This window comes from Ranitomeya variabilis, chromosome 2 (assembly GCF_051348905.1).
Source record: "Ranitomeya variabilis isolate aRanVar5 chromosome 2, aRanVar5.hap1, whole genome shotgun sequence".
NCBI classification, from domain to species: domain Eukaryota; kingdom Metazoa; phylum Chordata; class Amphibia; order Anura; family Dendrobatidae; genus Ranitomeya; species Ranitomeya variabilis.
Window position 1 is genome coordinate 1,108,787,521 of NC_135233.1, and position 17,399 is coordinate 1,108,804,919.

At 47.8% G+C, this 17,399-nt stretch overlaps 1 protein-coding gene across 1 annotated transcript in view; it reads right to left on the bottom strand.

Annotated features, from left to right (window-relative positions):
* Positions 1 to 2,351: 2,351 nt before the first annotated feature.
* Positions 2,352 to 17,399, bottom strand: part of LOC143810248 (antileukoproteinase-like) — a 45,111-nt gene continuing 30,063 nt past the window's right edge. The window contains exons 2-3 of the mRNA XM_077293113.1: positions 6,719 to 6,858; positions 2,352 to 2,622 (exon numbers count right to left, since the gene is read on the bottom strand). Coding sequence (XP_077149228.1) covers positions 2,611 to 2,622; positions 6,719 to 6,858 — 152 coding nt within the window. The 3' untranslated portion in view covers positions 2,352 to 2,610. The remainder of the gene's footprint in view (positions 2,623 to 6,718; positions 6,859 to 17,399) is intronic.

Here is a 17,399-nt window from a genome sequence, read left to right on the forward strand (position 1 = left end):
ACAAAAAGAAGAGCTTTTTGAAGAGACTGTTCCTGATTACAGCGCGGAAGTTCTTACTTTAAACAGACTTGCAAATTGATGGTTTGCACTACCTCAAAAGAGACTTGGTTTCCTCTTAATGTTCAATTGTTGCACTTAGCTTAAAACATGATAATGTTGCCTTAGATAGATAGATAAGTAATAATGTTCTTACATAGTAGTAGTATGTAGTTAGAAAGATAGTGATAAGGAATAGAAATGTTGATAATGTTCTTTGAATAAAACTGAAGTTAAAGTAATTAATAGAGTTTCATGAGAGAAAAGCTGAGGAAAGATGCAGTATGCCCGTGGGGGTAGACAGATAGTCCTGCATATGTGAAAGTAAAAGAGAAAAATAAAGAAAATGTTAATTTGCACTTGTGAGTTTTATAGCATGCCTTTAGTGGGTATACGCCCTTAAAGGAAAAAGTTTGCACTTAGTAGATAGTATGCCCGGCTGGGTAATAATAGTTATTTATAGTTAGCTCATTAATAAGTGTTATTTAAAATCTTAAGCACAATGTAAATATGTTCTTATTGTAACGTTCAAGTGTTCTCACCTCCCATAAAGGAAAGCCTTGTTATATTTAATTGTTTACAGCATTCCAAAAATTTTGTATGTCTTTTGCTAACATGTATTGTTGTTCTTCTTTTCCCAGTCCGGGAGTACTGGATTTAACGGGGGGGGGGGGGGGGGAGTGCAGCGCCCCAGAGTCCTGGTCATTGCAGTAATGTCGCTCTGCCACTAAGGGGAGCGATGTTACGTCTGATGGCACTAAAGGAGTCCACCTGACCAGGTATCACAGTCACACACAACACTTCACACTCCGGCCACCAGGGGGAGCAAAAGGTTCTATGTATTAGGCCACTCCTCACACTCGGGTAAAACTGGGGGTTGGATAGGAAGTTAGAGGAGAACGCTACTGGGTGAGACCCAGGAAAGACCTTTCAGGCAGACAGGGGGAGAAGGAGGAACATCTGAGCTGCAGACAGAGGTCCCTGTCAGGGGTGGGTTCCTGGCAGAGACTGAGCGAGAGATAGAAAGTTACGGAGCTGCGCCTGCACCTCATTGCGGCAGCATCCTAAGAAAGGACAAGAAGCGGAGTATATTGTGGAGAAGTGAGAAACGAGATCACAGCACAATGAGATAATACCGGGAGGAGTTCTGCCTTAAGATCGGCAACATCCTTCTGAGGCGCGTAGCCGGCGGCCGGAACGCCGAGGGAGTAATAGGCTCTACGCATTACTTCAAACCACGGCAGGGCAGTTAATTCCAAGTTGGCTGTCCAACCTTTAACCTAATGAAGACAACGGAGGCAAATTTTGGGAGAGGGGCGTCTCTAGGGTCCCTATAAAATAGCTCCAGGCCTACCCCGTCATACGGGTCGTCCTATCCATATCATCTGGGGGACGTAGGGAGAAAATGTCAGAAACATACACGACAGTTGTGAGGACTATCCGGTGGTGCTCAGCAGGGAGGTACTACAACACCCAGGCGCTAGTAGGAAGGCTACTGATTTCCACCTGCAAAGGGAACTCTGGATGTGCCTTCAGACCGGCTGGATTCAGCCAGCCCTGTTAGCAGTGCTCTGGATTGTGGATGCTGAAGTCTACAGTAAAAAGGTAAAGAGACTGCAACCCTGTGTCCTCATTATTTACTGTGACCTACACCATCATCATCTACCTTACTGGGAAGCCCTGGGGACATACTTCACCTGTGGGGAGGTACACCATCTAGCTGCCATTCCATCACCCCAATGGACCCCTAGCAGCGTCGGTCATCCTGACCGAGTACCACAGGTGGCGTCACGAACACTTGACAAACTCATCACCCCTTTAATTGGACGCCCCTTAGCAGGGCCACGGACCGGGTCGGGCCACCGTGACATCCCCAGAACCGATACAGATGGGACCCGGTACCGAGTACCCAATTGCCCTGCGCCTGGGGGCGATCCATAAGCACAGAGATGTAGCTCTACTTCTCTGCAGGGGATTGGGCAGGGCTCTGATGGGAATGATCACAGACTAAGAATTTGTAACATATTTAGATAAGGTAAATGTGATCAGTGCTCATGATGACAGGTGAATTATTCAAATATAGAAATATGACCCCTAGGTCTACTAGTACCCACCTCTCTGTGGGTATCACTGACCAGCCATCATGTAGAGTCTTTGTATTGAGGAAATAGCAGAACAGATGGTCGGGGCCGGCATCATATGATGGGACTGGTTGGTGAATTAGACTCATGATTTATTGTTGTCAAGTTTCGAAACCCTGCACCAGACCCCGCTAACATCCCAAATGCACTGCGACCATAGAACACACAAAACTCTTGGTCTCCTCAAGTTTATTCACTTTAACAGATCCAAATGAGAATTGAGGAGAAAGAACATTATGAGGATCTGAATATTGCAGAAGATCTACTACAGACTGTGGTCATGGACAAGGAAACTACAGTTACAGATAAGTGGCATTGATGGGTCTTCAGAGGATGATCCACCAGACATCATAGGATATACAGATTTGGTCTACGTCCATTGGTCTCTTCATTCGTTATCTGCCCGGAGTCTCCCGCCATTTTCTCCTTATCTCTAGTAGAAGATCTGATGGAAGACAACACAATGAATGATGAGGATTCAGTTCTTCAAAGTATCATTATATTTACTATTTTTTATTAATTTTTCATCTAGTTTTTGGGTGATGAATGTGACAAATGTCAATTCACTGACTTTAATGTAATTTACAATTTGAAGTGAAGTAGTGCCGAGGATACATGTCTATAGATTTAGTTTAGTTTTAGTTTAGTTTTTCTCTTAAGAATCTGAAAAAATTAAAATAAAAAACTAAAAAAAAACATTTTTAGATTTTTAGGAGCAAAACAGTAACAATGCAGTGAGATGACAAGAATCTGCATAACTAATCATATGCTAATTAGCGGCAAGTCACATTTATGTATGAGATAGCAGAGATGATTTTCTAAAAAAATGATGGCAGTCTCATGCTCAAAGCAAAATGGACGGTGAGATATGGAGCCTGAAACTCAAAAGTTCAATCCATTATTACCCTTCTGCTCGTCATTGTATACTCTGTCCCCCAGCGGGCGTTTCCTGCTGGTGATAGATTTATTTAGATGTTCTGACATTATATTGATGTTTGGAGCCAGTCTGTGAGCTTTAAGCTTAGGGTCTTCACTTTGCTGTACTTTCCACCTCTCTTCTGTTTCACTTTAGCAACTAGGCTGTATATTTGTTAACAGTAATTGCTTTACTCTTTGTTTGGTATTTTGTTAGTTACTTTACTCACTGTAGCATCTTTCCTTTGTCCAGCACACTTCTCCTCTTGGAGGTAATTCACACTCTGCTCTGCCCTTCGGTTCTTTAGGAGGAACGTGAAGCAACTCGAAGAGCATTTAGGGAGTTTGGGTCCGAGTTGCCATCTAATAGTTCTTTGGTTAGGGCTATCTCTGTACCCGCAGGCACCGCTAGGGACTGTGGTGTCAGGATTACTAGTCTGTACAGGAACCGACAGGCTCAGTTGCATTTTTTTAGTGTCTATCCTATTAATCCCAAATAAGTTGGCATAACCTAAACGTTGCCTCCTGCTAATACGGACCATATCAGATGGTGGTGCTGAATGTTGCGATGTGCTGAGGTTTTTCACATTTCTGCCATGCTAACGCTTCCGAGGTGGTGCCATTTTCCCAGCTGCATTAGGTTATTTCCTCCTCCTCTGCGTTGTGCTTCCACTGAGCCCCCGCTGTCAGTTGAAAATGCCATCAGTAGTGCATCTATCAGCAAACTCTTGTATTCCTTAATTTTTCAATCACACTCTAGTGAGAGAAGTAAGAATGGCACATTGTGCTGGCAGCCGGGATCCAAAGGGATGGCCACCCAGTAATCAGCACTTGTAACAAGGCACCGCATCATGTATTGCCTGATGTGTGCCAGGCTGCCCAGAGGCAACCACAAGCTGTCCTCGGTGGGAAGAATGTCATCTAGGTCCTCATTATCGTCTGCATCTTCTGTATCCCTCCAATGATGCCTGTGAGATGCATTGACGGCCACCGTGCTGTGAACACTTGTTGCTCTTCATCCTGCTCCTCATACACCTGCTAATCCTGCAAAATTGTCCCCTTGCTGGATGTGTTGTGTACCTGGCCGCTGTTGGTACAGGAACTCATTCTCCAAGACATGTATGGATGTCTGGCCTGATAATGATGTCAATGGTCTCTGTTTCCCTGGTGCCACCACCCCATCCATCATCGCCTGAAGGTTTGTTTTTCTAGGAAGCACAGAAGTGGGATAGGAACATTGATGATGGCGCCATCAGCGCTGAGCATGTTCGTGGTGTACGTGAAGCACCGCAACATGGCACACATGCCCCGCATGGAGGTCCACTCATTGGTCACGAAGTGCTGTTAGAACAGTCTCTCCACTATGTGCAAAGTGGAGTTCCACTTTGTGGGTACGTGACATATCAAGCAGTGAGCGGAAAGGCAGAAGTGAAGCCTCAGTGCAGACAGTCGAGCTGATGCAGGGTGAGAATGCCCAAAGCGCACACACACTGCCCGCACTTTCAGCAGCAGCTCTGACATATCTGTGTAATTTTTAACACACCTCTGCACCTCCAAATTTAGCACATGCGCCAGGCAAGGGATGTGCGTAAAACCAGCAAAACTAGGAGCTGTTACGAGATTTTGCCCATTATCACACAACACCAGGCCGGGTTTGAAGTTTAGTGGCACCAACCACACATCTGTCTATTGTTTCATCTGTATCTACATCTCCTGTGCAGAGAGGGATTTACCCCACAAACAGATGAGTTTCAGAACAGCCTGCTGTAGTTTACCCCTGGCTGTGCTGAAGTTGGTGGTGCAGGTGCGGATGAGGAGGCATTGGAGGAAGCGGAGGAGAAGGCAACATGGACAGAGAAACATCCAAAAAACACCCAGCAAACCTCGGTAGTCATAGAACATGCACCAAAATGCTTTCTACCTTAGGCCCAGCCACCACTACATTTGCGCAGTGAGCAGTCAGAGAGATATAACGTCCCTGCCCGTGGTTACTGGTTCATGTATCAGTGGTTATGTGGACCTTTAGAGGGATGGTGTTGCACAGTGCCCAACTGATTTTGTCTTGCAGTGCAGAAGTGGCCCGCCTGGAAAAGTAGTGGCAATTGGGAACATGTACTGTGGATCCCATGATCCCAATGTATTGTTAGCCCTTTAAATATCACTTGTGAGGCTACATTTAGAATATGAGATCCAGTGTTTGGGGGATGTAGAGCTAAAAGATTCAATTGGATGGTGTGGAGATGCTCGGTGGTGGTGCTGTCACATCCTCTTTACGGAGAGCCAGGCATCCCTGCTGCTCGGAAGGGTAGGAATAGGCTGAGACCGCAACATAGGGAGCAGAGCAGGATGAGCCTCAGATCTTTCCTGGTTTTTCAGGTGTATACTTCACTACAGTTCATGCTTTGTATTTGAATGCCTCATCATGCAGGTGGTGCTCAGGTTAAGAGCATTCATGTCTTGCTTAAGTCTCTGATAGTATAGGGTGCAAACCACCCATATCTTGTCAGGGAGCTTCTTTGAGCTGGATTTGATGTACTCAGCTCATCGGCGCAGTGGCCAATAGCAGCTGATGTATTTGCTAGGGGCCGCCCATTGTGCTTTTACACCCTGCTCCCTCTTTTACACCTTGCTCTCTCTTTTTCTGTGCAGCTGCAGCCATGGAAGCAGATTTAGGTCACGTAGATGGCTCACAGTAGTGTGAGAAACATGAAGCTTTGGGATGTTGTGTGTAAAATGGCTCCTAGGACACTTTGAACAAACTGCCACAACATTGGATCCACCACAAATCAACGTAATGCTGAGCTGTTAGTGCACCTGAAATGGAGAGGTGTCTGACCACTGTACATTATGCCCCCCCCCCCAGACAATAATCTTGGATAAGGACTGGTGAGAGTTCCCTGTTGAAAGACTCTTCATGGTGTTTCCCACGTGCTCTCCAGACCATTCTTCACCTATCATTGTGTCCAAGACAAAATTGGGGCACATCTCTGAAGAGGACAAACCTCCAATCCTGCCTCCATTGGTCTTTTGCTCTGCACCAAAATGGCCTTTGAATGCGGTGACATGAGGTCAGTGGAGCATCAGTAGCAAGATGTTTGGTTAGTAGCCTAATGTCATGTTCCACCCTTTGATGGTTTGTGTAGACATGGGCTCGATATGTGGCATCTCATTTCAGTTTCAGCACAGAATGGATCACAATGCACCATTCTTGTAACATCTGTCTGTGAGTTTTGCGTCTGCACACCTCTTCCTGCATTTTCAAATTGTCGTCGTTCTCCCAATCACAGGGACACACAACGCTGAGCACTGCTGACATCTCGAACTACGGGCGTTGCGATCTGCCAGAGTGACAACCACCATCTCTCAACTCAAGGACTTTAAGCTTTTCAGTACGCGTTCAGTAAGTGGAGATAACCGGCACGTTGATGAGCAGGAGACATCGCACAGAAGACACATGCTGATAAAGACTGAGAAGATGAAAAGATATCCTACAATTACACCCGATAATCGCCAAGCATTCTTCTGCTATTTATCATTTCTTGTGTAGTATATATACAGATTTTTGGGTTGGGGTAATCTACTGTTGTGTGGTCAATCCCTCTCATATGATCAATTGTGTTACTTACAGGGTTGAGGCACTGCATCTGACAGTCCTTTTTACAGCACTTCAACATGTCAGGGCAATCGTCATCCTGGGTGCACAGGGAGGCATCCACTGAGTCACAATCTGTATTTGAATACTCAGGTTCACAAGCTCCAGCTTTAACTGCAAAACATCAACGAGGAGGTAGAAAGTGATAATCAGGTTTACCATCATGCTGTGCCACCATCATCCATGCCAATCATCCACCTCACTCATTCAGCTATTAGAGTGGACACAAAGTTCTCACACCTTCAGCAAATATTCTTCATAGTCTACAGGAACACTTAGGGCCCAACTCAATAAGGTGCAAGAGGCCCAAAATTCATTACAAGTGTGGTGTGCCTCTGCCGGAGATGTACGGGGGCTGGAGCACACTACGGGTGAAAGTTGGGCCACAGACTGGACGTAACTCTTCATAAATTCACCAAATAAATGAAAATGCCAAAAGTCGCAATATTTTTGCACAACTTCTGAGTTTTGCAAACATTTTGTGGCTTATTAAGGTGTTTTACACTAGAAAAATGGTGAAATACCATAGTAACTCAATTCTTCATTTTTCTTTTTCACAGTCTACACAAGCTGTAGTCTCAGGAACTGGCGATGAGTGGAGATCTCTAACGAAGATAACCCGGATAACAGCAATCATTGCCAAGTGAGAACTTCCAATCACTGCCTATTCCACCCGAAAACTCCAAGTCCAAAATCGTAAGTTCACATTTAAAGGAACCTCTGTTCTAAGATTTTTCTTAGACTTTTCTTTTTGGAAATGGCATAATCACATGTAGGACAGACATTTTTGGAGAAGGACAGTGGACAGACATTGCTGTAGACGTCTAGACTTTTATACTGTAAAAAACACCACAGAAAAACAGGCAAAGGTGTTACCTGTCTAGACCTCAAATCAAATGCACTATCATGGTGCAGTGGACCCAAGTAATGATGGCGACTACACAGGTGCGGTAATAACAATGAGACAGCCGGCCTACAGTCAGGGATTGTCCGCTTGGCACACCAGTGCAAACAAATAATCTGCAGCAGTGTTCACACCGAGTACGCACAGCATCTGGATCATAGCCTGTTAGTAACGCCATGTGGTGGGCTGCCCAGTGTTAACTGTAATGCGTCCCGTGTGAACAGAGGCCACAACTTACAAAGCCATCAGGGACCAACTGCACCTCACCTTTTATACTGTGTATGAAAATCTCTAGACATGTCTACACCCCTCTGCATGAATCTCGGGAGCCTAGAGGAGTCTCACTAATGGATGCTCGAGGTGCCCAGACAAGGTGACCTTTACTCCTGAGGTCTGACATCCAATAAATACTTTCAAACACATTCCTATATGTTATGTACGATGATCAAATCATTTGTTCCACGGTGAATTTAAGCTTTATCAAAACTGGAATAAATGCAAAGCTTTACACAACACCCCTCTCCATGTTCCCCATACAATGCCAATGGATAGAAGGACACAGGCTAACATCCGATGGTAGATGTCTCTTCTCATTGAACCCCAGTCCTGAGGGAATTCTCTCCATACATCACTGTGGGTAGAGTTAATTCTCTTACCACAGAGGCATGATGCATTCTGGTGTGCACACCTCGGTGTAACACTTCTTTTCCCCACCGCAGGCTTTGTCTCACACTCTCCTGGGATTTTGCAAAGCATCGTACATTTAAAATTGAGCAGTGTCCAGGATTCTCTGCTAGAGGAACGTCAGAATTACATTGCGAAGCTTCTATCGAGGTCCTGTAAGAATGCAGGATCTTAGGGAAGTCTCTACCCCATTATTCACTCATTGATGGTCTTAGCTGAGGACTTTACCACTTGCTTCAAGAAAGAGATCAATACCAACATTGATCACTTTATCCCACGGTCCCCGACACCCTTCTATATAATTAGAAAGACGTGTCTACATAATCTTCTCCTCCATCATTACAAATTAATGATCTACACCGACTCCCCTAATCCCACCCGCCTCACTACAGATGATCACAACTTTGGAAATTCTTATTTGCCGGCGTTACCACATTTTTTTCCAGAGTTTAATTTAGTTATTCCAGGTAAATTCCAGTATAACATCCCAGTAACACCAGGCAGATCCCAATAATAACATCCCAGTAACACCAGCAGATCCCAGTAACACCACGCAGATCTCAATAATAACATCCCAGTAACACCAGGCAGATCCCAGTATAACATCCCAGTAACACCAGCAGATCCCAGTATAACATCCCAGTAACACCAGGCAGATCCCAGTATAATATCCCAGTAACACAAGCAGATCCCAGTAACACCAGGCAGATTCCAGTAATAACATCCCATTAATACCAGGCAGATCCTAATAATACTAGACAGGTCACAGAAATACCAGGCAACTTGCAATAATAACACACCAGTAACTCCAGGCAGATTCCAGTATAACATCCTAGTAATACAAAGCAGATCACAATAACAACATTCCAATATTAAGAGACAGATCCCAGTAAAACTAGGGAGATCCCAGTAATACTAGGCAAATCCCAGAAAACCCAGCTGATCCCAGTAATAATATTCCAGTAATACCAGTCAGATCCCAGTAAAAACATCCCCAGTATTACCAGGTAGATTGAGGTAATACCAGGCAGATTCTAGTATAAGATCCTAGTAATACCAAGCAGATCCCAATAATAACATCCCAGTAATAACAAGTAGATTCCCATAATGCCAGACTGATCTCACACCTTAATAAATCTAATATTGGATTATTATAGTAAGAATTGTGAAAAAATAACAATGTTTAACAATGTGCAGACTTTGTGAGGCCGATTGTGTAGAAATGTAAGCAGCAGAACTCAGCAGATCTGTGAGAAGCAGAACTCCACGGACCTGTGAGCACCTTAAGTCTGCGGATCTGTGATGAGCAGAACTTCACAGATCTGTCGGCAGTGGAAGTCTGCGGATCTGTGAGCAGCTGAACTCGATGGATCTGTGAGCAGCAGAAGTCTATGAATCTGTGAGCAGCAAAAGTCTGCGCATTTGGGAGCAGCAGAATTCCATGGATCTGTAGGTGGAGCGGCCCCCAAACGCAGGGCAACAGGGTACTCGGTACCGGGTCTCTCTCAGTTCTGGGGATGTCACGGAGGCCTGACCCGGTCCGTGATCCTGCTAAGGGGCGCCCAATTAAAGATGTAGGTGATGGTGTAGGTTGCAGTAAATAACGAGGACACAGGGTTGCAGTCTCTTTACCTCTTTACTGAAGGCTTCGGGATCCGCAATCCAGAGCACTGCTAACAGGGCTGGCTGAGACCGGCCGGTCCGATGGCACATCCAGAGTTCCCTTTGCAGGTGGAAATCTGTGCCTACCTTCTAGCGCCGGTGTGTTGTAGTACTTCCCTGCTGAGCACCACGGGATAGTCCTCACAACTGTTGTGTCTGTTTCTGATGTTATTTCCCACAACTTATGTCTGTTCTGATGTTCTTCTCCGTTCCCCAGATGATATGGCTAGGACGCACCCGTATGACGGGGTAGGCCTGGAGCTATTTTATAGGGACCCTAGAGACGCCGCTCTCCCACAATTACTTCTGTTGTCTTCATTAGGTGATTAAGGTGAGACAGCCAACCTAGAGTTAACTGCCCTGCCATTGGTTCAAAGTAATGCGTAGAGTCTGTTACTTTCTCGGCGTTCCGGCTACGCGCCTCAGTAGGATGTTGCCAATCTCGGGGCACGACTCCTTCTGGTTCTATCTCCTTTGTGCTATGACCTCGTTTCTCACTTCTCCACAATATCCTTCACTTCGTGTCCTTTCTTAAGATGCCGTCACAATGAAGTGCAGGCGCGGCTCCGTAACAACCTGTCCTTTCGCTAGGCCTCTGTCAGGATCCCACCCCTGACAGGGACCCCCCTGGATCTTCCCAAGCAACCTCTTCTCTCACTAGATGTTACCTGGGCAAAACCCAGTCAGCTTCTCCCTAACTTCCTATCCAGCCCCCAGTTTTACCAGAGTGTGAGGAGTGGCCTAATACATAGAACCCTTTGCTCCCTCTGGTGGCAGGAGTGTGAAGTGTAATGTGTGACTGTGATACCTGGTCAGGTGAACTCCTTTAGTGCAATCAGACGTAACATCACTCCCCTTAGTGGCGGAGCGTCAGTACTGCAACGACCAGGACTCTGAGGTGCTGCATAAGCAGCAGATGTCCATGGATCTGTGAGCAGCAGAAGTCCATTGATCTGTGAGCAGCAGAATTCTGTGGATCTGTAAGCAGCAGAACTCAATGGGTCTGTGAAAAGCAAAAGTCCATGGATCTGTGAGCAGCAAGAAGTCTGCCGATCTGTGAACAGTTGAACACCATGGACCACGGACATTTGAGCAGCAGAAGTCCACATATCTGTGAGCAGCAGAAGTCTGTGTATCTGTGAGCAGCAGAACTCAACGGATCTGTGAGCAGCAGAAGTCCACGGATCTGTGAGCAGCAGAAGTCTGTGCATCTGTGGGCAGCAGAACTCAACGGATATGTGAGCAGCAGAATTCTATGGGTCTGAGAGCAGCAGAACTCCACAGATCTGTGGGTGGCAGAACTCCACGGATCTGTAGGCAGCAGAAGTCTGCGGATCTGTGAGTAGCAGAGATCAATGGATCTGTGAGCAGAAGTCCACGGATCTGTGAGCAGCAGATATCCATAGATCTGTGAGCAGCAGAAGTCTGCGGATCTGTGAGCAGCAGAACTCCATGGATCTGTGAGTGGCAGATCTCCACGGATATGGGAGCAGCAGAAAACAACGGATCTGTGAGCGGCAGAACTCCATGGATCTGTAGGCAGCAGAAGTCTGCGGACCTGTGAGCAGCAGAAGTCCACGGATCTGTGAGCAGCAGATATCCACAGGTCTGTGAGCAGCAGAAGTCCACGGATCTGTGGGCAGCAGAAGTCCGTGGATCTGTGAGCGGCATAAGTCTGTGGATCTGTAAGCAGCAGAACTCCACGGATCTGTGAGCAGCAGAACTCAATGGGTCTGTGAGAAGCAAAAGTCCACGGATCTGTGAGCAGCAAGAAGTCTGCGGATCTGTGAACAGTTGAACACCATGGACATTTGAGCAGCAGAAGTCCACGTATCTGTGAGCAGCAAAAGTCTGCGGATTTGTGAACAGCAGACCTTCACGGATCTGTGAGCAGCAGTAGTCTGCGGATCTCTAAGCAGCAGAACTCTACATATCTGTCAGCAGCAGAAGTCCATGGATCTGTGAGTGGCAGATCTCCACGGATATGGGAGCAGCAGAAAACAACGGATCTGTGAGCGGCAGAACTCCATGGATCTGTAGGCAGCAGAAGTCTGCGGACCTGTGAGCAGCAGAAGTCCACGGATCTGTGAGCAGCAGATATCCACAGGTCTGTGAGCAGCAGAAGTCCACGGATCTGTGGGCAGCAGAAGTCCGTGGATCTGTGAGCGGCAGAAGTCTGTGGATCTGTAAGCAGCAGAACTCCACGGATCTGTGAGCAGCAGAACTCAATGGGTCTGTGAGAAGCAAAAGTCCACGGATCTGTGAGCAGCAAGAAGTCTGCGGATCTGTGAACAGTTGAACACCATGGACATTTGAGCAGCAGAAGTCCACGTATCTGTGAGCAGCAAAAGTCTGCGGATTTGTGAACAGCAGACCTTCACGGATCTGTGAGCAGCAGTAGTCTGCGGATCTCTAAGCAGCAGAACTCTACATATCTGTCAGCAGCAGAAGTCCATGGATCTGTGAGCAGCAGAAATCTACGGATCTGTTAGCGGCAGAACTCCATGGAGCTATGGCCAGCAGAAATCCATGGATCTGTGAGCAGCAGAAGTCTGTGGTTCTGTGAGCAGCAGAACTCCACGGATCTGTGAACAGCAGAAGTCTGTGGGTCTGTAAGGAGCAGAGCTTAATGGATCTGTGAGCAGCAGAACTTGACATATCTGTAAGCGGCAGGACTCCACGGATCTGTGGGCAGCAGAAGTCCACGGATCTCTGAGCAGCAGACATTAATGGATCTGTGAACAGCAGACCTCCACGGATTTGTGATCAGCAGAACACCATGGACCTGTGAGTAGCAGAAGTCCACGTATCTGTGAACAGCAGAAGTCCATGGATCTGTGAGCAGCAGATGTCCACAGATCTTTGCTCTGATCAATGGCTTCACAGGGTCGGTTTCCGCTCTTCTAGGCGCATCATCAACATGACCTGTTACAACCATGCCCTCCGTCCTTGCCTTCCATTATTGCCCTCTGCCCTTTATGATGGATCATCTCCTTACATCTCGCAGATGTTCGGAGTTATTGCAGGTCGTAGTGCGACCACAAGACCTCTCAGCTCTGTTTTGTCTCCAACTGCGACCTCCTGAGTCACATTACGGCCCGTTGTGTAGCTTGTATCTCAGTGAAAGGCGCAGGAAGCAGCGTGCGCTCCCTTCATCCAGTCCCTCAGCTGACCACCTCTGTGATTCCGTATGGAGAGCCTCCCTCTATCACCTGCTGGACAACACTTTGCGGCTTCCTTGGTGTCCTCCATTCTACACACCAGGCTGGAAGCTTCTCTATTTTTTGTAGACACATACCGCACACACCACTCTCACAGTAGACACATACCACACACACTGCTCACAATAGACACAAACCGCACACACTGTTCACAATAGACACATACCGCACACACTGCTCACAGAAGACACATACCGCACACACCGCTCACAGTAGACACATACCGCACACACCGCTCACAGTAGACACATACCGCACACACCGCTCACAGTAGACACATACCGCACACACCGCCCCCAGTAGACACATACCGCACACACCGCTCACAGTAGACACATACCGCACACACCGCTCACAGTAGACACATAGCGCACACACCACTCACAGTAGACACATACCGCACACACCGCTCGCAGTAGACACATAGCGCACACACCACTCACAGTAGACACTGTGATGCAGCGGTATGACCATACACAGTAAAACGGCAGTGACCCAAACAAGTTCAAACAAAACATTCTTTTATTGTGTTACTTCACACAGTCAATATAGTATACGGCTTCTTCATACAGTCCATTAATAATGCATGGCTATATGACGCAGTCAATACACAGGCCGAACTTCTCTCTGTCCAGTTTCCCTGGGTGACCGCACGCCGGTAACAAGTCTCTGTACTCACTCAGCGCACTGCACTCTTTATCCTCTGGAGTGCAGCCGGGTACACATAAGACAGCCCAAGATGCAGGGTGTCAGTCTCTCTGGTTCCTTTAGCCTCTGTGCTGCTCCACACAGAGAGAGCTCTGCAGACAACTGCCCTGTCTGCTTCCAAGAACACACTGACACCCTACCCCACTACTACAAGGCTTATGAATCAGTCACTGCTTCACTATTCTAATTACAGCCACACCTGTGTCTGTAGTACGCCCACATGGCCTCACTATGCTTCTATGCACATTCTGCAGAGCACATACAGCGCCCCCTAGCTGTAACAGGGGTCACTGCCTCACAACACATAACGCACACACCGCTCACAATAGACACATACCACACACACCGCTCAAAATAGACATATACCGCACACACCGCTCACAGCAGACACATACCGCACACACCACTCACAATAGACACATACCGCACACACCGCTCACAGTAGACACATACCGCACACACCACTCACAATAGACACATACCGCACACACCGCTCACAATAGACACATACCGCACACACCGCTCACAGTAGACACATACCGCACACACCACTCACAATAGACACATACCGCACACACCGCTCACAGTAGACACATACCGCACACACCGCTCACAGTAGACACATACCGCACACACCGCTCACAGTAGACACATACCGCACACACCGCTCACAGTAGACACATACCACACACCGCTCACAGTAGACACATACCGCACACACTGCTCACAGTAGACACATACCACACACCGCTCACAGTAGACACATACCGCACACACCGCTCACAGTAGACACATACCACACACCGCTCACAGTAGACACATACCGCACACACCGCTCACAGTAGACACATACCGCACACACCGCTCACAGTAGACACATACCACACACCGCTCACAGTAGACACATACCGCACACACCGCTCACAATAGACACATACCGCACACCGCTCACAGTAGACACATACCGCACACCGCTCACAGTAGACACATACTGCACACTGCTCACAGTAGACACATACCGCACACACCGCTCACAGTAGACACATACCACACACCGCTCACAGTAGACACATACCACACACCGCTCACAGTAGACACATACCACACACACCGCTCACAATAGACACATACCGCACACACCGCTCACAGTAGACACATACCGCACACACCGCTCACTATAGACACATACCGCACACACCGCTCACAATAGACACATACCGCACACACCGCTCACAGTAGACACATACTGCACACCGCTCACAGTAGACACATACCGCACACACAGCTCACAGTAGACACATACCACACACCGCTCACAGTAGACACATACCACACACCGCTCACAGTAGACACATACCACACACACCGCTCACAATAGACACATACCGCACACACCGCTCACAGTAGACACATACCGCACACACCGCTCACTATAGACACATACCGCACACACCGCTCACTATAGACACATACCGCACACACCGCTCACAGTAGACACATACCGCACACACCGCTCACTATAGACAAATACCGCACACACCGCTCACAATAGACACATACCGCACACACCACTCACAATAGACACATACCGCACACCGCTCACAGTAGACACATACCGCACACACCGCTCACAGTAGATACATACCACACACCGCTCACAGTAGACACATACCACACACCACTCACAGTAGACACATACCACACACACCGCTCACAATAGACACATACCGGACACACCGCTCACAGTAGACACATACCGCACACACCGCTCACTATAGACACATACCGCACACACCGCTCACAATAGACACATACCGCACACACCGCTCAAAGTAGACACATACCGCACACACCGCTCACTATAGACACATACCACACACCGCTCACAGTAGACACATACTGCACACACCACTCACAATAGACAAATACCACACACATCGCTCACAATAGACACATACCGCACACACCACTCACAATAGACACATACCGCACACCGCTCACAGTAGACACATACCGCACACACCGCTCACAGTAGACACATACCGCACACACCGCTCACAATAGACACATACTGCACACACCGCTCACTATAGACACATACCACACACCGCTCACAGTAGACACATACTGCACACACCACTCACAATAGACAAATACCGCACACACCGCTCACAATAGACACATACCGCACACACCACTCACAATAGACACATACCGCACACCGCTCACAGTAGACACATACCGCACACACCGCTCACAGTAGACACATACCACACACCGCTCACAGTAGACACATACCGCACACACCGCTCACAATAGACACATACCGCACACACCGCTCACAGTAGACACATACCGCACACACCGCTCACAGTAGACACATACCACACACACTGCTCACAGTAGACACATACCACACACCGCTCACAGTAGACACATACCACACACACTGCTCACAATAGACACATACCGCACACACGGCTCGCAGTAGACACATAGCGCACACACCACTCACAATAGACACATACCACACACCGCTCACAGTAGACACATACCGCACACACCACTCACAATAGACACATACCGCACACCGCTCAAAGTAGACACATACCGCACACACCGCTCACAGTAGACACATACCACACACCGCTCACAGTAGACACATACCGCACACACCGCTCACAGTAGACACATACCACACACCGCTCACAGTAGACACATACCGCACACACCGCTCACAATAGACACATACCGCACACACCGCTCACAGTAGACACATACCGCACACACCGCTCACAGTAGACACATACCGCACACACCACTCACAGTAGACACATACCACACACACTGCTCACAGTAGACACATACCACACACCGCTCACAGTAGACACATACCGCACACACCGCTCACAATAGACACATACCGCACACACCGCTCACAGTAGACACATACCGCACACACCGCTCACAGTAGACACACACCGCACACACCGCTCACAATAGACACATACCGCACACACCGCTCACAGTAGACACATACCGCACACACCGCTCACAATAGACACATACCACACACACTGCTCACAGTAGACACATACCACACACCGCTCACAGTAGACACATACCGCACACACCGCTCACAGTAGACACACACAGCACACACCGCTCACAATAGACACATACCGCACACACCGCTCACAGTAGACACATACCGCACACACCGCTCACAATAGACACATACCACACACCACTCACAATAGACACATACCGCACACACCGCTCACAGTAGACACATGCCGCACACACCACTCACAGTAGACACATACCGCACACACCGCTCACAGTAGACACAAACCACACACTCCGCTCACAATAGACACATACCGCACACACCGCTCACAGTAGACACATACCGCACACACCGCTCACAATAGACACATACCGCACACACCGCTCACAGTAGACACATACCGCAC